The sequence below is a fragment of the Mesoplodon bidens genome (genome assembly GCF_964165515.1).
Source record: "Mesoplodon bidens genome assembly, chromosome: 8".
Classification (NCBI taxonomy): Eukaryota; Metazoa; Chordata; class Mammalia; order Artiodactyla; family Ziphiidae; genus Mesoplodon; species Mesoplodon bidens.
In genome coordinates, this window is record NC_138165.1 from 28,407,101 (window position 1) to 28,430,261 (window position 23,161).

The 23,161-nt window shown below is 43.5% G+C and overlaps 1 protein-coding gene across 1 annotated transcript in view; it reads right to left on the reverse strand.

The window, feature by feature from the left end:
- MYO3B (myosin IIIB) overlaps positions 1 to 23,161 on the reverse strand; it is a gene marked incomplete at both ends in the record, with an annotated part of 389,659 nt that overhangs the window by 89,369 nt on the left and 277,129 nt on the right. Inside the window, 2 exons of the mRNA XM_081243223.1 lie at positions 15,749 to 15,851; positions 20,554 to 20,655. Of these exons, the coding sequence (XP_081099349.1) occupies positions 15,749 to 15,851; positions 20,554 to 20,655 (205 nt within the window). The remainder of the gene's footprint in view (positions 1 to 15,748; positions 15,852 to 20,553; positions 20,656 to 23,161) is intronic.

The window sequence follows — 23,161 nt, forward strand, 5'->3', positions numbered from 1 at the left end:
GATGTTGTGTTCGTCTCAGTACGTCCTATCAGGAGGCACATGCTGTCAATTTGTCTGATTACTGGTGATGCTAACTTTCATCACTTGGTTAAGGTGGTGTCTGCCAGATTTCTCCCACTGACCTTTTGTAATTAATAAGCAACTTATGGAAATTTACTCTAAGACTATGCAAATAGCTTGTTACTCCTTAAGCTTTCACCTACCAGTTTTAGCATCCATTGAAGATTCCTGCCTGAAACAATGATTATTTTGGTAGCTGCCAAATGGTGATTTTATGCCTTCATCATTCCTTTTACATTTATTATTTCACATCTTACTGCAAGGAAAAGCTTACTCTGTTTTTTTTTTCCCTCCTCCCCCACTTCCCTTCCTTCCTCTCTCTCTCTTCCTTCCTTTCTTCTTTCCTTCATTTCCTCCTTCCATCAATGTGGATTCATGAATTCTTACAGTATTCAATATATTATATCCTTTTATTATCATTATTTACTTTGATACTGAAATTGTCCTCAGTTTGGCACTGGCTTAATTTTAAAGGGTTGGGATTAACGTACTTCAAAATGAGGACTTTGGAAAGGAATGTATAATACTAGGGATTACATAAAGAAAGGTGAATGCCTCCGAAAGAACAATAGTAACTCTCCCTATTACTACTATTCACGAGTGCTTTTTGTGTGTCAGATGAAATGCCATGTGCTTTGTATGTGTTCCCTCATTTAACTTTAATGACCTGGTGAGGTAGTCATTATGCCATTTTTATCTTCCGTTTAAAGATGAGGAAACAGAGGCTCTGAGAAAATAAGTAAGTTCATCAAGATCTTACCCTCAGTAGTAGCAGGTCTAGTGAAGTCCAGGGCCCCTGCTCTCAACCACCAGGCAACCCTACAAATAGGTGTGGGAACCTTCAGGAAAGGAAAAGCTCTTAGAAGCAAGGCTGCACTGTTACTGAGGGTAGCTGGACATTTGTTCCAGGATCTAGAGTCATCTGAACTTTATGCATTTTTACAAATGGGGCATTTGGAAACTGCCTACAAGTCTGTCATTAGTCTAGAAACTTCCCTAACCTGCACTGTGTAAAGTATCCAACCCTGCCTAAAATCCAGGGAGGAAAGCATAAATAAAGTGCTCATTTGTGCCAATGTCAGCTGACACGGTTCGAGAAAGACATGAGTTGGCCAAATCACCCAGGGAGGCATTCCCATGGGTCAAGACAAGTGAAAGCCAAATTCAGGCAGAGAAGAGAAAACTAAGGGAACAGTAGAGCAAGGATTCTTAAGAAATTCAGTATCTATTCAACTACGGAGATCCCAGGTGAAGACAGTGCTGTGGAGCCCTCCCCGCCAGGCTAACATACTAGATCCTTCTTCCTGCAACAATACCAGAACCTCCATCACCAACACACCACCACTTTTATTATCGCATTTCAGATTCTATGCAAATGAGCTTGGGTGAAAAAAATATGGTGCATGCTAGTGAAACTAATTCAAACAACCATCCTGCCCTAGAGGGAAAAGCACAACTGAATCTGAGAATAACACCCTTACCCTCCCAGGAGGAACAAACTAAAAATAAAAGACAACAAGGTGCTTCCTGCCAGTCAGTAAATCCAATAAGCAAAGAAGATGCCTCAACCTGGTGCTGGGCAGTTAACAGTCAGCCCGGCTCCCTCCACCGGAGAACGGCCATGTGGTTCTCAGAACTGACAGCTGCCAAGCAGAACCCCTCAGATTAACCCATAGGTGGTGTTGAACCACTTCCCATTAAGATATTTGCAAAGCAAACAAAAATGATAGCCCCATTCTGAGTGCTGGGAGCCGGCCAGGAGCGCTGGCTGTTCTTGTTGACACAAAGAGCTCTCCAGGGAGGGTCTGGGCCAGAGCGCGGAAGGCCACTCCTGCCTGCGTCTCCAGACTGTGTTGATCTTAGGCCATTAGAATCTTGGTATCAGGGACTGTTTATTATCTAATTTCCCAATCACAGCAGTTGCTAGAGCTCTGTTTCACCAGAGCTCTCTATTCCTCTCTGTCTCCCTGACCTACACCATTCAGATGAAAAGAAAAAACTCAACTCTCCTCCTGTTATGTCTACTCATCAAGGAGACAAGTCTGAGAAGTTACTAAGATGCACACAGAGAGTGTGGCATTACCACTGTCAACAGCTTCTGTGGCAAACACTCATTCAGGTTCCTTCTGAATTTAAAGCGACCGGAGCAATGCTAATGGGAAATATGCTGGCATATTTGTGTCCTACAGGTAGGAGCAAACTGCTGTTTAGTTCACAAAATACACTTGGAACTGAAACACTAATATTTTTTCCTTCTAACCCAGAGAAGAAAATGAAATAAAGTTAAAGAGGCTGTGGACATGTGCAAAGTTAATCTTCTTTCAACCTGAAGGATTATAGTCTCAGTTTCTTTAAGTGTTCATAATGAAGTGCTTTCATACAGAATTCATTTTTTACGCAAATATTGTTTCCTGCAATATTTTCAACTTGAGCAAGTTTTCTTTTCTCAAGTTTCTTTCCTTTCAAGATAGCCTCAATATGAAAAGGCATTTTTGTCAAAAATTCATTCTGAGCTTGAATATAGCAAAGGTCTTGATGAGGATACAAGCACAGTAGATACCAGAGATGTGCTGAATTTCTAGAATTTCCTACACTCACAAAAAGAGTAATGTAGGAAGGGAACAAGGGATGGCAAAATGGTCAGAAGAATTTGTCAGATTTTGTCATTACTGGAAATTGTCCTTTAGATTGGAAAGCAGAACTTTAGAGATAGAGGAGAGAGATGAAGAAAGACAGAGAGAGAAACAAGGAAAGAAAGACAGAAGGAAAGGGAGAGAGCTAAAGAGAGGTTGAGATTACTTTAGAAAAAGCAGAGGCATTAGCATACTAAAAAACTGACTTTTTATAAATAAGAGAACTGCCTGACATTTACAGTATAAAGTCAGAAAGCAGTTTTTTAGACTATATCATTCAGTTTTAGATGATGTTTCTCCAAATAAAAGTAAATGTTGCTGGACCCAAGTTCTCTGTAAATGTGCAAGTTTTCCAGAGAGAAAGTGAATCCAACCCTGCAGGTCAACTTCGCAGAGCTCAAGCCATCATTTGCTGATGTCATTATCATTTGCTGATAGCAAACATGTTTAGGGACAGATTAACAGAAGCACAAAAGTGACAGATTAACATAAGCACAAAAGTCTGTCCACAGGTGATCACGTTAAAGACCTTGGTGGAGTGGTACAGAAAGCTCAGCTATGTATGAGATGCATTGGACATACTGGAAACCCGTTCTGACAGACTGTCCAAATTGTTTCTGGACATGCTCCATCTTTGAGGCACCAGACACAAAATCAGTGCCTTGAAGTAGGGATCTCATGTAAGGGTGGAGGTCGCCAGAGAACCCAAGTCAAACATGCGTTCTAACATCACTTCTGCTTAAGTTCACTATGTGCTGATTCCTTGCAACTGACCTTTAAGTTAAGGAATTAACCATAGACAGCTACCTGCCAATAACTGCGCTTTTAAAGAAAATACAAAATTAAACATCTTCCCAAACTTGGGGCAGGCTTATTTTTGACTTAGGAAAGCAGATCCATTACAGAAAAACCACACAGTATTAACAGCATCCCCCTTCACTTATTTTGTTAACACTGTTGGCGTTTTGAGAAAGCCAGCTTCCCACCTTATCAAAAATTAATTATTGTACTCAAGTCAAACCCAAGATATATAGGAAGCATTTCTTGAGGACAAAGTAATAAAATTTAGGTTTGGACCCAACTGAAATAAAAATTCAAGAGCACGTATTCATTCATCCATTCATTAATTACTTTTATTTTATGCCTATAATGGCCAAAGATTCTAGATTCTAGATTTGGTGAGTCATACAGAAATATGTGACAGATAGTTTAAGCCCTGGAGTTTACTATGTTGTGTAGAATATAGTAATAACAGCTAATATTTTTGGGTACTTACTACATGCTAGATAGTTCTCTGAAATTTTACTATGGCTTATTCTCACAACCGCCATATAAGGTAAATACCAGTGTTAGAAATATGCTTAACTTGCCCAAGGTCATTTAGCTAGTTGGACACAGACCTGGGCCTAGAAGAGAAGCAATTTGGCTCCAGAGTCTGTAGCCTAAACTGTTTTCTCTACCTGCATGGAGCCCCTGTACACATAGGGCGGGAATCAGACTCAGATGCTGGTGGGGTCAGGCCATGAATTAAGCAGGCCAGTGGGTTGGTACCAATGGAAAACAGCCTCTCTTCAGTTCTAAGAGATTGCTGCTAGATACTCCAACTTTTCAGGAGCCATCAGAAATCTGAATTGTTACATGAAATATTTCTATTTTTATATGTTGGAAACTAATTGAGAATTTTAAAACTATTGTTCAGGCCAAATTAAATGTCTGCAGACCATATTCTACCCAGTGACTGTGGGTGTGCATCTCTTGGCTTACAGAATAAAGTCCAAAACATTCATGCAGCTTTTTTTTTTTTTCCGGTACGCGGGCCTCTCACTGTTGTGGCCTCTCCCGTTGCGGAGCACAGACTCCGGACGCACAGGCTCCGGACGCACAGGCTCAGCGGCCATGGCTCGTGGGCCCAGCCGCTCCACGGCATGTGGGATCTTCCCGGACCGGGGCATGAACCCGTGTCCCCTGCATCAGCAGGCGGACTCTCAACCACTGCGCCACCAGGGAAGCCCTCATGCAGCTTTTAAGGCTTCCCAAATCCTGGCTCCCATCTGCCTTATTCCCTATGGTAGTTCTCCCTGCATCACACCACTCCCACCCATCCTCAGTCTTTATCCCACCAGACATCTCACCCTCCCCAGAATGCCCCCCACCACATACATCCTGCCTCGGGGCCAGGGCCCACTCTATTCTGCCACCTGGGCTGCTCTTCTTTTGGCACTAGTCTGCTTCAAGGCCCTGCAGGAGGTGCCACATGGGTGAGACCTTGAAGGATGGTTAAATATCAACAGGTAAAGAAAGAACTGGCAAGGGATTTCTATTTAGAAGGAACAGAATTAACAGATATACAGAAATAGGAAAACAAAAGATGTTGAAAACCACCAAACACCTCCAAGTATTTTTAAAGGCCTCTGGCCCTTGGAATCTGGTCCTATAAAGAAAACTCTAATTTCTGACATTCTGGACATCCACGGTCCTTCTAAAAGAGTCCTTTGCATAAGGATCACTGATGATTTAAGGTTTATTCAAACAGTCCAGATAAATATTTATGTATAGCCATAAGCAAATCCACAAGGAAAATATAATTCAAAACAGATGTTTCGTTAAAGCTCCTTTCAGCTGGTGATAAGGTTTCTGGCTTCAAAAAGGTTTTGAAAATAAAGTGACCAATTAATATTTTAAACTCTAAGAAGGCTCTAACAATCAAGGAAGCTCTGAAAGTTATCATTTGACGGTGTTGCCAGTGAAACCTGGCCATATTGACAAGGGTGAGTCTTGGGCCCAAAGTCAATCTCAGCTAAGAGCCAGGAACACAGGAAAATAAAATTTGGCTCTCAGTTTAAAGCTGAGAGTAAGTATTGTTCTAAAGTGTTGGAATCCTCAATGTTTATTTTAGTCCACAGCTCTAGAGCTAAACCAGAGGGGTCTTGACTCTTTATATCAGGATAGCTTTACAGGAACCTTTTAAATACTACTATCGCTACTATTATTACTACTCCTTCTATCACCATGACCAACAACTTGCCATCATCTTTAATTGGGTGTTTATTATGTCTAGAACTGTGCTAGTTCATCTGCATAGATTATATCTAATCTTTTTTTAAGCTCTAATCTCAGATAACTGATTTTTTAAAATTTTTTTCTCATTTTTTAAAAATTAAATGATATTGGAGTATAGTCGCTTAACAATGTTGTGTTAGCTTCTGCTTACAGCAAAGTGAATCTGCTATACATATACATATATCCACTCTTTCTTAGATTCCCTTCCCATCTAGGTCACCACAGAGCACTGAGTAGAGTTCCCTGTTCTACACAGTAGGTTCTCATTAGTTACCTATTTCATATATACTAGTGTATATATGTCAATCCCAATCTCCCAATTCATCCCACCCCCAACTTTCCCCCCTTGGTAACCATAAGTTTGTTTTCTATATCTGTGACTCTATTTCTGCTTTGCAAATAAGTTCATCTGTACCATTTTTCTAGATTCCACATACAGGTGATATTATATGATATTTGTCTTTCTCTGACTTACTTCACTCTGTATGACAATCTCTAGGTCCATCCATGTCACTGCAAATGGCATTATTTTGATCCTTTTCTTGGCTGAGTAATATTCCATTGTATATATATATATACAACATCTTCTTCTTCTTCTTTTTTTTTTTTTAATACCACATCTTCTTTATCCATTCCTCTGCTGACGGACATTTAGGTTGCTTCCATGTCCTGGCTATTGTAAATAGTGCTGCAATGAACATTGGGGTGCATGTGTCTTTTTGAATTATGGTTTTCTCAGGGTATATGCCCAGTAGTGGGATTGCTGGGTCATATGGTAGTTCTGTTTTTAGTTTTTTAAGGAACCTCCATACTGTTCTCCATAGTGGCTGTATCAATTTACACTCCCACCAACAGTGTAAGAGGGTTCCCTTTTCTCCACACCCTCTCTAGTATTTACTACTTGTAGATTTTTTTTTTTTTTTTTTTTTTTTTTTTTCTTTTTGCGGTATGCGGGCCTCTCACTGTTGTGGCCTCTCCCGTTGCGGAGCACAGGCTCCGGATGCGCAGGCCCAGCGGCCATGGCTCACGGGCCCAGCCGCTCCGCGGCATATGGGATCCTCCCAGACCGGGGCACGAACCCGTATCCCCTGCATCGGCAGGCGGACTCTCAACCACTGTGCCACCAGGGAGGCCCTACTTGTAGATTTTTTGATGATGGCCATTCTGACTGGTGTGAGGTGATACCTCATTGTAGTTTTGATTTGCATTTCTCTAGTAATTAGTGACGTTGAGCATCTTTTCATGTGTTTTTTGGCCATATGTATGCCTTCTTTGGAGAAATGTCTATTTAGATCTTCCACCCATTTTTTGACTGGGTTGTTTGTGTTTCTGATATTGAGCTGCATGAGTTGCCTGTATATTTTGGAGATTAATCCTTTGTCTGTTGTTTCATTTGCAAATATTTTCTCCCATTCTGAGGGTTGTCTTTTCATTTTGTTTATGGTTTCCCTTGCTGTGCAAAAGCTTTTAAGTTTCATGAGGTCCCATTTGTTTTTGTTTTTTTTAATTCTTTTTTTTATTAGTTTCTGCTTTATAACAAAGTGAATCAGTCATACATATACATCTGTTCCCACATCCCTTCCCTCTTGCGTCTCCCTCCCTCCCACCCTCCCTATCCCACCCCTCCAGGCGGTCACAAAGCACCGAGCTGATCTCCCTGTGCTATGTGGCTGCTTCCCACTAGCTATCTATTTTACATTTGGTAGTGTATATATGTCCATGCCTCTCTCTCACTTCATCCCAGCTTACCCTCCCCCTCCCCATGTCCTTAAGTCCACTCTCTATGTGTGCGGAAGAGACTGTCTTTTCTCCATTGTATATTCTTGCCTCCTTTGTCATAGATTAGGTGACCATAGGTGTGTGGGTTTACCTCTGAACTTTCTACCCTGTTCCACTGATCTATATTTCTGTTTTTTGTGCTAGTACCATACTGTCTTGATTACTGTAGCTTTGTAGTATAGTCTGAAGTCAGGGAGCCTGATTCCTCCAGCTCCATTCTTCTTTCTCAAGATTACTTTGGCTATTTGGGGTCTTTTGTATTTCCAAACAAATTTAAAAAAAATTTTGTTCTAATTCTGTGAAAAGTGCCATTGGTAATTTGATAGGAATTGCACTGAATCTGTAGATTGCTTTGGGTAGTACAGTCATTTTCACAATATTGATTCCTCCAATCCAAGAACATGGTATACCTCTCCTTCTGTTTGTGTCATCTTTAATTTCTTTCATCAATATCTTATAGTTTTCTGAGTACAGGTCTTTTGCTTCCTTAGGTAGGTTTAGTCCTAGATATTTTATTCTTTCTGATGTGATGGTAAATGGGATTGTTTCCTTAATCTCTCTTTCTGATCTTTCATTGTTAGTGTATAGGAATGCAAGAGATTTCTGTGTATTCATTTTGTATCCTGCTACTTTACCAAATTCATTGATGAGCTCCAGTAGATTTCTGGTAGCATCTTTAGGATTTTCTATGCATGGTATCACGTCATCCACAAACAGTGACAGTTTTACGTCTTCTTTTCCAATTTGTATTCCTTTTATTTCTTTTTCTTCTCTGATAGCTGCAGCTAGGACTTCCAAAACTATGTTGAATAAAAGTGGTGACAGTGGACATCCTTGTTTTGTTTCTGATCTTAGAGGAAATGCTTTCAGCTTGTCCCATTGAGTGTGATGTTAGCTGTAGGTTTGTCATATATGGCCTTTATTATGTTGAGGTAGGTTCCCTCTAAGCCCACTTTCTGGAGAGTTTTTATCATAAATGGGTGTTGAATTCTGTCAAAAGCTTTTTCTGCATCTACTAAGTGATCATACTCTTTTTACTCTTCAATTTGTTAATGTGGTGTATCATATTGATTGATTTGCATATATTGAAGAATCCCTGCATCTCTGGGATAAATCCCACTTCATCAGGGTGTATGATCCTTCTAATGTGTTGTTGGATTCAGTTTGCTACTATTTTGTTGAGGAGTTTTGCGTCTATGTTCGTCAGTGATATTGGCCTGTAATTTTCTTTTTTCTGTGCTATCTTTTTCTGATTTTGGTATCAGGGTGATGGTGGCCTCATAGAATGAGCTTGGGAGTATTCCTCCCTCTGCAATTTTTTGGAAGCGTTTCAGAAGGGTAGGTGTTAACTCTTCTCTAAATGTTTGATAGAACTCACCTGTGAAGCCATCTGGTCCTGGACTTTTGTTTGTTAGGAACTTTGTTTTTTGTTTTTGTTTTTGTTTTTTTTGTGGTACGCGGGCCTCTCACTGTTGTGGCCTCTCCCGTTGCGGAGCACAGGCTCCGGATGTGCAGGCTCAGCGGCCATGGCTCACAGGCCCAGCTGCTCCGCGGCACGTGGGATCTTCCCGGACTGGGGCACGAACACGTGTCCCCTGCATCGGCAGGTGGACTCTCAACCACTGCACCACCAGGGAAGCCCTGTTGGGAGTTTTTAAATCACACTTTCAATATCATTACTTGTGATCGGTCTGTTCATATTTTCTATTTCTTCCTGGTTCAGTCTTGGAAGGTTGTACCTTTCTAGGAATTTGTCCATTTCTTCTAGGTTGTCCATTTTATTGGCGTGTAGGCTGCTTGCAGTAGTCTCTTATGATCCTTTGTATTTCTATGGTGTCCATTGTAACTTCTCCTTTTTCATTTCTAATTTTATTGATTTGAGTCCTCTCCCTTTTTTTCTTGATAAGTTTGGCTAAAGGTTTATCAATTTTGTTTATCTTCTCAAAGAGCCAGCTTTTAGTTTCATTGATCTTTGCTATTGTCTTCTTTGCCTCTATTTCATTTATTTCTGCTCTGATCTTTATGATTTCTTTCCTTCTACTAAGTCTGGGTTTTGTTTGTTCTTCTTTCTCTAGTTGTTTTAGGTGTAAGGTTAGGTCGTTTATTTGAGATTTTTCTTGTTTCTTGAGGTAAGATTATATCTAATCTTTACAATTGTTCCCTTTTTTCAGCCTAGCATACTGCTGTCAGAAAGATGAAGGAACTTGCCCAAGTCTCATAGTTTGTAAACAGTTAAACTAAGATTCAAACCCAGGTCTGTCACCTGATTTTCTACCAGAAGAAGGTAACACATAGCATCATAGGCATCTCATGAAAGAAGGCCACCACCCCTACCTCCTCTTACATCTGCTGCCGTTTCCCCTCTGGTGCTGTAGGGGGTTCTCTAATGCTTTAGTGCACTAACTTGGTCACAGGGGTGGGAAATTTGCTGGAGGGCACTAACCCCCTGAGGGAGTGAAATGAAAGTGGAAGGAAAAATTAGCATGGGAATTGAAGGGTGGGAGAGGAAACCTCCTCCGGATACTGATATGGAAAGAAAAGTTTTGTTTTGTTGAATCTTCTTAGCACTGCCACGTATTTCTACAATGACCCACCACACAGTCTGTCAAGATATGTGGCAGTCTGTATTTCACAGCCCACAGGAAAATCTGGCCCACAGTCGGCCCTAATAGGGAGGCTGTTTCTCTGGCTCATCAATTCTGAGGTCAGCCCGACTGGCTCCAAGCCCTGGGGCTGCAAGGATGACACACGGGAGAAATATGTGCTCATTTTCCCCTCTTGCGAGGTGCCAGCTCCCCTTGAGCTGCCTGAGTCACGAAGGTTACGATCTCTCTGAGTCTGAATCCTCACTGAAGTGGCCCAGGATGAAGCAGCTTCTCTGGGGGTGTGTTAAAGCTGCTGGGTAAAAACATCTGCACCAGTAAGATCAATCTCCTGCCTCCCTCATAGGGGCTTCTTTTTACACAACAACAGGCTAGCTGTACTAAAGAATGTCAAATAAAAGCATTGTGAGAGCTTTGCCATACGCAGGCCAAATTAAATTAGGGGCTAAGGGGCGTAATCCTCACTATTGTACTTATCAGAATTAAAATGGAGGATTACCATCAAGGGAGCAAAGCCCCCCGACATAAAAGACTACTTCCATCCTGTCATTCACTGTACACAGTTATGGGCTCACACAGGAAGGAAGGAGCAGAGAAGCACCAGGCCAACCACTGACCTTGACTTGCAGCGTGAGGCTTCCTCCTCCCCAGCCAAGTGAGCCCTGCCCCACCATGCACCCATGGGAACACCTTTCCCATGAGGCCAGTGGCTTTCTCCCAAGATTTGGTGCTGGAATCTTCTCCACCAATCACAGGGTAAGGGTTTGATGCTGATCAGAGTTTACTCCTTAGCTGGCTATGATTTAAGATGGGTACATATATATAATGGACTACTACTCAGCCATAAAAAGGAATGAAATTGGGTCATTTGTAGAGACGTGGATGAACACAGAGATAGTCATAAGAGTGAAGTAAGTCAGAAAGAGAAAAACAAATATCGTATACTGACGCATATATGTGGAATCTAGAAAAATGTACAGATGAACTGGTTTGCAAGGCAGAAATAGAGACACAGATGTAGGGAACAAACGTATGGACACCAAGGGGGGAAAGTGGCGGGCAGGGGGTGGGTGGTTGTGGTGGGACGAATTGGGAGATTGGGATTGACATGTATACACTAATATGTATAAAGTAGATAACTAATAAGAACCTGCTGTATAAAAAATAAAGAAAAAAAAAGTTTTGCTGCAATGACAGTTATAGAGAACACAGAATAGAAAAAGCCCTGGGCTAGGCATTTGGAACCCCAGAGAGGCAGCAGAATGTACTGGTTATAAGTGTGGGCCCTGGAGTTAGAAGACCTGTGTTCAAATCTTTACTCTGTCACTTTACTGACTAGGTGACAATGGCAAGTTCCTTGTACTCTCTAAATGTCAGAAATTATATTGGTAACATCTTACTGAAAAACCTGAACAAACTTTTTGGCCAATCCAATATAATATGCACTTCTCCCATAGGGTTGTTATGAGGATTAAAAAGAATCATGCACGTGAAACACTTAGCATAGTGCCCAGGAAGTTGTTAACAAATATCAAATATTAGTTGTTATTACTGTTGGAGACAGAAGATCCGGATTCAAACCCCAGACCTGCCATTTACTCTCTGTGACACTGGGTGACCCCCATGCTAGCTGACTGGGGCAGGAGTAGGTAAATCTGATGCCTCCAACCCAGCACTCATCTCTGGTCCAGCATTTGGGAGCTACTTGATTAGCCTTCCCCATGTTCAGTTTACTCATCAAGAACACCACCCAAAAGACCCGTGTGTGTTATGTGAGATAATTGTGGGAAAGACTTGCCATCGCCATAAATGTTGGGTGACCTCAACACGTCCCTGTTGTACTATCCTCACAGTATTTCTTGTCATGTCTGGGTCTTCCTTATACACTCTTCCTCTGATTTTGCCTTTCCTCCATCATTCCCCAGTACTTATCTGCTCCTATCACTACCCCTTCAGGACTCTTCTGGAAAACTTTGCTGGTTGCTTCTCCAACCCCTTTATTCTTTGAGTACTTTCTCTTGAAGAAGGTGAAAATGCTCACTTTCCCAGCCTCCCTTGCAGCTCCCCTGTGGAGCCACCTCTGCAAATTCTGGCTGATGAGATGGGATGGGAATGTCCTGGGGACTTCTGGGAAAGGTCTCCCTCCTAACAAGCAGAGAGAGATTCCTGAGGAGAGGCCCCTTTCCATCCATCTCTTCTTTCCTGCTTTGGACAATGCTATGTGAACAAGTGATACTTAGCACACTGCTTCAGCCACCTTGTGCCCATAAGTGGGGGTATCACTGACGTGCTGAGATAGCAAAGGAAAGAGATGGAAGGAGCCTGTGTCCACATCCCTGAGTGGCAGACCCAGCACTGGAACTTCTCTCTTTGGACCTCTTATCCTGAGGGATCCTTGAATCTACTGAGCTCTGTTACTTGCCGCTGAGAGCATCACCATTGGCATGACCCGGTTCTCTTCTCATTATGCTCTGCCTGCCCACCCCCCACCCGCCAAGATTTCCTTCCTTTCAATCCCTGACTTGATCCATCCACAGGGCATTGAGGGGACTATCAAACACAGTGGGAAAAATGAGCCCCCAGCCCCCGGGGGCAGGGATGTCCTGAAACAGTATCTGATGTGTTATTCTGGATCCTGTTGTTGCCACCACCACTTAAAGATTGAGGAGGAAGAACATTTCTTTCATAAACGTCTGAATTCTGAAGAGTGGTCTTGGAAGTCAGCTTGACTAGCTTATTGAGACCCAGTGCACGTGCTGGAAATAGGAAGAATGAAGACTCAGCCGTCACCCTTGAGAAGCTGACCTGCTAGCACATGGTCAACAGGCAAAAACAGGAAGAGCCCCAGAGAGTGAGACACCGAAGTGTGGTCTGAGGACACAGTCTGTGAATGTTACCACTCACAGTGCCGTAAGGGCTAGTACCAGAATGCAAAGCGATTCAATTCATTACCAAGTATCTTGCTTCATTTGGCCGAGATGACGTGTGTGTGTCTGTGTGTGTGTGCGTGTGTATTTGATGAAGAAAGCAGCGGATTGATTTACATTTGGACACAGCTCATTATTTTGTTGTGAACCAGCACGTTGGGTAGTACTGTCATAAAGGGACTAAGGGGTGTTAGAGAGAATTAAGTTCTCTGTGGAAGAAAGGGATATGATGATGTATCTTGATGAAATAGGTAAGAACGGAACAGAAAGGAGTGGGAAGAGAGAACAGAAGTAGGTACATTGGTAGGAACAATATGAAGTCTGACTCCAGGTAGCCTGAGGGTGCATACAGGGTCATACAGGAGGTGAGTCTGGAGGACAAATTGGAGCGAGACAGGGAGGGGCTTGCAATAGCAGACCGAGGAGTCTGAACCTCTTTTGGTCTAAAATGGGAAGCCATTAACGTTCTTTGAAAAGTCAGAGTAGCTTTAGGACAATTGATCAGGTGTCAGAAATGAGAGCTGGTCTGTAAAGAGGAGTGAGTGGAGAGAGAGACAGAGACAGACGTAGGCCTGGGCCAGGGAGGATGATAAGAAAGTGACTGGAATGGGGTTAAGTGAGAGGTAGGGATCAAAAATGAGCACCAGGTTTGAAGACCAGGTCCCAAGAGAGCACTGACAGAAGTGGCAAGGTCAGGTGAGCCAGGGGAGGTGCTTGGTGGACTTTTCTATTGAGGCTCTGGTATGTGGATCAGGAATCCATGGGCAACAGGAGGTGGGTGTAGGAGTGTGGAGCTCAGAACAGAGATCTGAGAGTCACACTCACTCATCTGAGAGTTGGCACCAGAATACACTAGCGAGAGAGGATATCACCCAGGGGAGGAGTACACAAAGATGACAGTCAAGGATTTGGAGAACTGTCTACATTTCAAGGTGGGTGGAAGAGAAGGAGGATAAAGACGGAGTACATCTTGGAGAAAGAAGCTGAGGACCGCGGTGCTGTAGAAACCCACGGAAGAGTCCGGTCCAAGGAAAGCACAGCACATGGCACTGAGAGCTGTAGAGCCTGATGAATATGAGGCTCCTGTGACTGGGAGCTGAGCTTCCCAAGGATTGTTTGAGGGACGTGGTGAGGGCACAGATCAGATTTCAGGTTTAGGGAGGGAGGGGTTGGTGACGGAATGAGGCAACTGAGCTTGATGATGTCAGTCTGAGGAAGTCTGATGGTCAAATAAGAAGAGGGAGTGACAGGGCCAAGGGCAGGCTTTTGTTAGAATGGGGAGAGGAATCAGCAAAAGGGGAAGAGGCGGCAGAAAGAGAAGAGGTGGCAGGAGGGGCTGGGCTACCTGATGATGGCAGGGCCTGAGGGGCAGGGACACCACAGAGGGGTGAGCCAGGGAGGGAACCTACGGTCTTTTGAGATGGGAGAGAAGGAAGAAAGGACAGCTGAACAGAAGGAGCGATTCTAAGGTGGAGGGAAGGGAAGTGGACGTTGCTCACAGCACTGTCCTGATATTCTGAGTAAAGTTAGTCATCAGCTGAGGTTGACGGCAGTCAGGCTGGGGCTGGAGCCATTTCCCAAACTGGTTCACTGACGTGCCCAAGATCAAAGAGCTGGAAAATGCTAGCTTTAGGACCAGAACCCAAGTCTTCCACCTGCCAAGTTCAGTGGTCTTTCTGCTGCAACGGAAATTCTAAACTTTGTTATTCTAAAATGAGATGTTAGGTCTATACTATTTCATCAAGTACCCTTAAATAAGCTATTCTGACTATTTAGGGAAGGACAATCTGCCCTCCACATGCGTGGGTTTCGCGCATATCCAAGGTTGGTTGAATTTGCGATTGGGAAACCCATGGATATGGAGGGCAGACTCTACCGTGACATTTTATATATAAGGGACTTGAGCATCTGCAAGTTTTGGTGCCCGTGGGGGCTCCTGGAACCAATGCCCGTGGCTACCGAGAGACAACTTTAGTCTACTTTGAAAGCAGCTCGAGCAATTTGAGACCACTAGTGAAGGACTGAGAATTTAATTTGTCAAGTTTCAAAAATATTAATAAGATGTCTCAAAAAATTAAGAATTATTTTTAAAAGTTATAAATCAAGGCCACCTCTTTTTCCAGGTGAAAATACGTGAAGAACTTTCTAATGGCCTGCTTATTTCTCCAAAATCCTGGAGTAAACTTGTAATAAAAATGATACACCCCTTTTGCATTAGCTTAAGCCCACAGTTTTGTTTAACCTCAGGCCTATTGCCTTTTTAGGCTAAGCAATTCTTTGCTGTGGAGGCCTGTCCTATGTACTGTAGGATGTGTAGCAGCATCCCTGGCCTCTACCCACTAGATGCCCTTAGCACAAGCCCCTCTGAGAAAAGTTGTGACAACCAGACATGTCCCCAGAAGGAGAGGGGGAGAGGGGCAAAACTGCCCCCAGTTGAGAACCACTGCTTTAACCTAATGAGGCCAAGTACAGGTTTCACCACGAGGAGAACCCACAAGAGAGGGTTGTAGTCAGGTTGCCCTGTGGAACAAAGACTTTTGCCCACAGAGTAATGACCTCTGACATGGAAGAATCTGATAGGCAATACTTTTTGGCTCCACTCTCTCCAACTCACCAAAAGAACAAAGTGTAAGAAATACTGTTGTTTCATTATCCATTGGAATGAAATCTTATGGATAAGACTCACCGATCTTTCTCAGCGATAGCAGGAGAGTTGCTTGAAGTCTTTGCACGGCCATTGCTGGATTCTGCTTGTGGACTGCTTTTATGATCGATAGAGCCCCTCAGAACTGAGAGAAAGCAAATGAGTATTTAGAGACTAAGGATAAACTCAGAAGTAGGCAGGGTTTACTCTCCGCCGCACCCGTCTCCCCGTCCTCGTGCTGCTCCCTTTCTGCAGCCTTTGTCTAGGACACCTCATCAAAACTGACCTGTTCTGTGATTACAGGCCTTGCTCAGTACTCGGTCCCAGCCAGCAAACTGGATAAAATGACTCATCTACAGGAAAACAAGCTACCTCTCTTTGACAACAGATATGAAGAGTGGGCAGGTTGGAAGCCCCACGGTGAGGTAGATGGTGAGGGCAGCAGCACATAGTGGCTGGAATGGTGCAGTGCTAGACAGAGTTAGGAGACCAGCCTCCACTCCCAGCTGGGCTGGGCAGGGCTGCCCGCTGATGAGGACAGTGGTCGAGAAACACTGTCACAACATGGCTAGGATTATGGCAACTAGGGAATCATTCCAGGAGGAACTCAGTTCTGTATTGTGATTGAGGACAGCTTACTGGTGAGTTTCTCAAGAGTCGGGGGTCACAAATACACTGCCTCCTTCCTGTGACCATGGCAGCCATGACTGACGAATCATGGTCCCTCTCTCTTGAACTTTCATTCGGCTTCAAGTTCCTTTCTAACACAACGTTTCACATCAGTGGTTCTCAAAGTATGGACCCCACATCATCACGGCTAATCAAGAACACATCTCATGAAGCATCAACATCGCCTAGAGACTTGTTAGAAATGCAAATTCTTGGGTCCCAGCCGTGACCTAAGTGAACCAGAAAGTCCGGGGGTGGAGACTGGCAATATGTGTTTTTAACAAGCCCTTGAGGTAATCAGGATCCATGTTGAAGTTTGGGAGACATTGCTCCAGATCAACAATTCTTAATCCTAGCTGTACATTAGAATCACCCACAAAGATTTTAAATATGCCTGAACCCAACTCCCAGAGATTCTGAAACTGATCTGGTGTGGAGTTGGCATCATTTTTAAAAAGCTCTCTAGATAATTTTAAAGTGTGGCCAAGGCTGAGAATCATAGTTCCATGTAGTCACTACCAATCCTTTAGGGTTGTAAAGAGACTCTACACCTATTTGCTATCCTTATTTCAGATCATCTAGAAACATCCAAACCAAAATACAACCAATGAAGATAATCTGTAAATTTACCAATTGTGACAAATTTTGGAAGGTACATAAAATATAAAAGGTTAATGTTATAATGATGAAACATATAACACAACAAAAATGGAGTACAGAAAAAGAAATATGGAAATCAATTGTTTTTTGTGTTGTCTATTCTGGAAAGAGTATGCTCTGATTCTACATTATTGGTTTGGTTCCTTAGGCATATTTATCTCTTGTGTAGAAGAAATGTAATGCTTTTTCGCTATCAGTGGTAGATAAGACCATCTGTTTTTGTTATTACTATTGCTATAAACACCAAAAGGATAAAGAGAAAATTTTATATGGAACATAATTACATTTTTATTATTACACACACACACACACAAACATTATGACCAAACAGTGAAACAACAATATTAAAAGAAGGGGGAGAAAAAGGAGAAATCAAGAAAAATAGCCTTTTAGAATTTCATGAGCTGATCCCCCCCTCCCCCGCCTTCTCTTGATAGATGAACTCCTCTGGTTAGAGGACCAGGAAGGTTTCCTCTCCCCGAGATTCTAAAACATTGTTTGGCCCAAGCTCTCTTGTAATACTGTGATAAGCAGCATAAAATCAAGAACTGACATAAAAAAAAAGAGAGAGAGAAGCCCACTTCAGGGGCACAAATATCTGTTTCCTTATTAAGAGGAAAATCGACACAACTCTTTTTTTTTTTTTTTTTTTTGTGGTACGTGGGCCTCTCACTGTTCTGGCCTCTCCCCTTGTGGAGCACAGGCTCCGGACGCGCAGGCTCAGTGGCCATGGCTCACGGGTCCAGCCGCTCCGTGGCATGTGGGATCTTCCCGGACCGGGGCACGAACCCATGTCCCCTGCATCGGCAGGTGGACTCTCAATCACTGCGCCACCAGGGAAGCCCGACACAACTCATTTTTAACCTTGTTCTCTGGCCCAGTTCAGTAGCACCAAGGGCTACCACTCACTGATCAAACCCTAGATGGTCTTGCCATGTGGGAAGTTGAGGTTGCTATTGTCTGCACCTATTTTGAGATCCTCAGTATGAAAAGGAGCAATTCAGGGAAGAAGAAGCACAAGCAAAGCTAGGAAAGACCACCAACCCCTTTTGGTTTGGGGCTCTCCTTAGGAAGGTGCCCTTTCCACTACCAGGAAGAGAGAAGGCAGTAACACCTTTATTTGCAGCTTAGCAAAATGCCCCCAGTTACTTTGCCTGGGTTTCTAGTAACAACCCATAGAGTTTCTATTTGTGTAATTAAAGGGAAAACTCATTCCTTGTTTCTTATTCACTTGCACTTCAGTCATCAAAATATTGATTTTTTAGAGTTATTTGAAGTTTAAAAACCAAACAGAAACTTACAGAATATTCTTATTAAAGCTTAGATGAAGTCTGCCCCTCCATCTCCCAGCTCTGCCAGAAGAGCAGGGATAAGGATTTGGGTCAGAGTAAAGAGATAAACTTAAATAAGAAGGAAGTAATCATTATGTTGTACACCTGACACAAACATAATGTTGTAGGTCAATTATACCTCAATTTTAAAAGTTTTTCTTTTAATGAATAAAAAATAAGAAGGAGGTTGTCAAACCACTGAGTTCAAAGCAAAATCCTAAATTGTCAAATATTGTTAAATATGTCTGGTGACAGTTGGAATCACCTGGCATCTCTCTGGCAAATTAATTGTTAAACAAGGAGATTGGAGAAATGGAGCTATGGAGAAAAACAGTAGAGTAAAATAGGGTGATTCATTCTAAGTGAGTAGATAGGTTAAAGGAATTAGACCAGTGACATGGCTGAGAAAACTAAATGATGAACTTCAATAGCAGAAACGTTCACAAAATATCAGACTTGAGGTATGTGCAGGTGTGACCACAGAGGCTCCTCCAGACATGGGTCTCCTGTCTTCAGGAAAGCATCCTTAAGTATTCTGGTTAAGTGGAATAAAGAAATACTGGGAGGGACTTCTCTGGAGGAGTTGAATCCTTCCAAAATCAGGCTGAACTCTAGAGCCATTCATATTTCCCAGGAAAATTGAGCCAATTCTCCACTGGATCTTTTTTTTTTTTTTTTTTTTTTTTTGCGGTACACGGACCTCTCACTGTTGTGGCCTCTCCTGTTGCAGAGCACAGGCTCCGGACGCGCAGGGTCAGCGGCCATGGCTCACAGGCCCAGCCGCTCCACGGCATGTGGGATCTTCCCAGGCCGGGGCACGAACCCGTGTCCCCTGCATCGGCAGGCGGACTCTCAACCACTGCGCCACCAGGGAAGCCCTCCACTGGACCATTTTGAAATAGGATGAAAAAGCATTTGACCATCAGGAGAAAAAAAAAAAAAAAAAAGAAAGAAAACAACATAGCAAGTGTTACAAACTCAAAATGCCTTTGGGGTCACTCAGGTAACACGAATATGAGCAGTGTCAGGCAGAGGGTGGGGAGTAGTGGGGTTTGTGGCGAGCCAGAGGACGTACACCCCATCTGAAAACATTCGGGTTCAATGTTTTTGTAAAAAAACATAACAAAAACTCTGTGTCTGGCCAAAGAAAACATACCTGCGTGCTGACTGCAAGAGGAAGACTCCTACTTCTGACTTCTGCTAGGGAGAAAGGGTCTAGACTGCAGGTCTGTAAGAGCTAGACATCCTTTTTTGAAAATGAAAAGTGTCTCACAGTCTCCACCTCCATGTCTCCTCAAGTTCAAGAAACACTGCTGCTCCTGGGGCTCTCCCTTTCCTTTTTTTCCCACACCCTAACCTCCTTGCCCCCAGGTAAAGCTCCAGTTGTGTATTTTCTTGAAACCTAGGCTGGGCAGCAGATTCCAAAGGAGCTGGAAGCGCCCAGAGCCTCCTTACTGGGCCTGGCGGATAAACTGTAACTACAAACTCTACCGTGAAATCCAGAGCAACTCAGCTTCTCTTTCCATACAATGCTAGCATTAACGTTAAAGGTCATATTTTAAAAAATCATAGCTTCTTCTTCAAGCGGAAGTCCAGGGAACTTCAAACTGAAAAAAACTTCAAACTGAAAAAAAAATATTTTTTAAATGTTTGAAAACCATTGATTTAGTCCAATTCTCTCATTTTACAATGATGGTAATTAAGGGAAGGCTTAGACCAGATACCCAAGTTTTAACTTCTTGTCCACAGTGTTCCTTCCCCCCATGAATGTTCTCAACATGTTCCAGTGTCAGGACCACAGAAAGATCTTCCTGAGAAGCTAAACTTTCAGAAGGTCTTAAGGTAAATCAGAGAGAAACATGTCAGCGTCTGCTCTAAGAGGATGCGTGGAAGGGAGACAGCTGGTACAGAGAGCTGCAACTAGACCCGTTTCCCCAGTGAACAGGGCACCCAGGACAGCTGCGGAGGGAGGGCTTGAGCTTATCTCTGTCTACTCTCTCTCCTTCTGTGAAATCACCTTGCAGGGTCCCCTGCAAGGCTGCCCCTGAATTTAATCAGCTGTCACCTGTAGGAAAAAAAAGAATGCCCGACAGAGGGTCCATATCAGGTGATCATTTCCAGCTCTGGAATCTTCTCTGGAGTGTCCACAAATACAGGACACCCATCCCAAACCTCTAATGACCTCACCTTTGTGGTCGCCGGGCTCACTGTAGTCTTGAACCTGGGCAGTTCCCCTGGTGCTCCCTGCAACAGTGGGGTGTAGATCACAGCTTTGGTCTGAAGGGCTCTCTGTGGAATGAAACAAAACAGAATCTTCTCTAGGTTATGCCCTACACCTAGACGAATTACCAAAGTGGGAGATACAGTGTGGCTAGGGAAACCCACACTTTTCTTATGGTTTGAGGCTCTGAGGTGATGAATCTCACCCATGGGTTGAGTGTTATTTTGAAGATTTAATACAGTGTGGTTGTGAAAGGGCACCACTATAGGGAACAGGAGAATTAGTAGCTGTCTTGGCTGGACTCCCTACTAGTTTGGTGACATTGGGTAGGTTGGGTAACCTTTCTGTCTCACTGATTGCGTTAGTGAAACAGGGAGCTGGGAGACAAATAGACAAATAGAGTCATGCGTGTACTAGGCCAGGGCTCCTGGTTTGACAACTGGATGGCTTTCCTGTTGCCTTTCAGTTTCCGCCTGAGAGTAAAAAGAGAGACAGGTCTCCTACTTCCCTCCAAACGTCTGCTCTAGGGCAGGCCTCTTTTGTCATGCAGTCCTGTCCACTGACCTTTGTGGGTCAACGGTCATTTACCCTGCCATGGAAAAAACAGGCTACACACAATTCTTAGTCGAGGAATGTCACCACTGCAGCTTTTCATCATCCAGTTTAGCTTACTTTGCGTTGATGAACGCCTAAATACTTCTCTACCAAGACAGCTGATGGCTTGGGTGTAAAGGTGCTAAAGGGATGTTCCCGGCTGTCCCATGTCTTCTTCCATGCTCCACGACCCTCAAGGTCACAATGGGTTGAAGATGTCCCCACATCTCAGACCACCTCAAGTATCCGGAGAGACCAGGTCCTTTCCAACTGGATCCCTTGGCTTTAGAAGAAACCATCCTGCCACCGGGGCCTCCTCTCCACAGAGGAGACCGTCTTCGGCCTCTTCCCTTAGGCATCAACCCTAACTCTGTCCCGTCTCCCTTCTCCCTGGCCTGTGATCTAGACCCTGTTTTCTCTCTCGTCTGCACCTCCTCCTAACTCTGGCTGTTTCCAGTTCTGCCGACAGTGCTTCTAGATATACCATATTAGAATATTTGGGATCTTTGACCTTTCTCCTTCTTTATTTCCTCAGATGTGGTTTTTTTCATGCCATCTCTCTCCTTCTTTCTGGATGGCTCTCCTGCTTCAAGCATTGCTCTCCCACCCAGCCATCTCTCTCCATTCCTTTATGGAGGCCCAGTAAACATTCCTGTGTTAACTAATGCCGGCTAACTCAGACTATACTTAAGGAGGCACACACAGTCCCTACCCTCATGGAGCTTGCATTCTGACACAGAGAGTGAGAATAAAAAGAGATATCTATCGGGAACCTCAGAATGTGTGACCTTACTTGGAAATAGGGTCTGTGCAGATGTAATTAGTTTAAAACGAGGCCCTACTGGATTACGGTGGGTCTTAAATCCAGCAATTAGTATCCTTATAAGAAGGCCATGTGAAGACACAGAAAGACACAGGGAGAATGCAAGTGACAACAGAAGCTGAGAGTAAAGTGATGGGTCTAACAAGCCAAGGGATGCCAAGGATTGCTAGGACCCAGAAGGAGCTAGGAGAGGGGTATGGAAAGGATTCTCCCTCAGAGCCTCCAGTGGAAACCAACCTCAGTGACACCTTGATTCTGGGTTTCTAGTCTCCTGAACTGTGAGAGAATAAATATCCGTTGTTTTAAACTACAAAGTTTGTGGTAATTTGTAGCCCTAGGAAACTACAATAATATGAGAAGGGGGAGCTGATGGATGTTAAAGGTTTAACTAGAAGAAAGAGGAGAAAAAGATCAAGTATGTGCATTCAGCTTGAATTGGCTGGCAAGGTGGGGATGGGGTGGTGGGAGAAAAACTAGGAACAGGAGCTAGGGAAATGGCCATTGTTTGTATTTAACAAACACAAATGTATGAATTATGATGTTCCATCCAGTGTCCTAAGCCCTTTATAAAAATTAACTCATTTAATCCTCATAGGAACTGTAAAAGGCAGAGACCACTATTATTCCCATTTTACAGCTGAGGAAACTGAGGCACAGGGAGGTTAAATGATTTTCCCAGGAAAGTCACACACAGCTGGAGAATGGCAGACACAGGGTTCAAACCTAAGCAGTTTTGCCCTAAAGTCTGAATTCCTAAATATTACAGGGTAGAGCACATTTATTTAAACATTTAAAAATGATTAACCTCCACTGTCCTATTTTTTAATTTACAAATGGAAATAAAATTCAGACTATTTCATTCACATGCCTGGGCCTTTAAGGGTCCCACAGATTAGCCGCTGCAGAAGGAGGCTCTGGCCTGGTGTTTGATGATCCACCCAGAGGACAGACCCAGGCATTATTTCCAGCAGGGACACTGGGTAGGTTTCCTGGTTGGTGATCTAGGCTGGGTAAGCTTTCCTGCCTTCACCATGGACCTGGCAAAGGTGCCCACTGTACCTGGCAGAGAGGGCGCATAAAGATTGAGGCACAGAAGCCCAGCCTTCCCCTCCTCACCACTGCGGGCCAATGGCGCGAGGACCCTGTGGTTTCTGGCT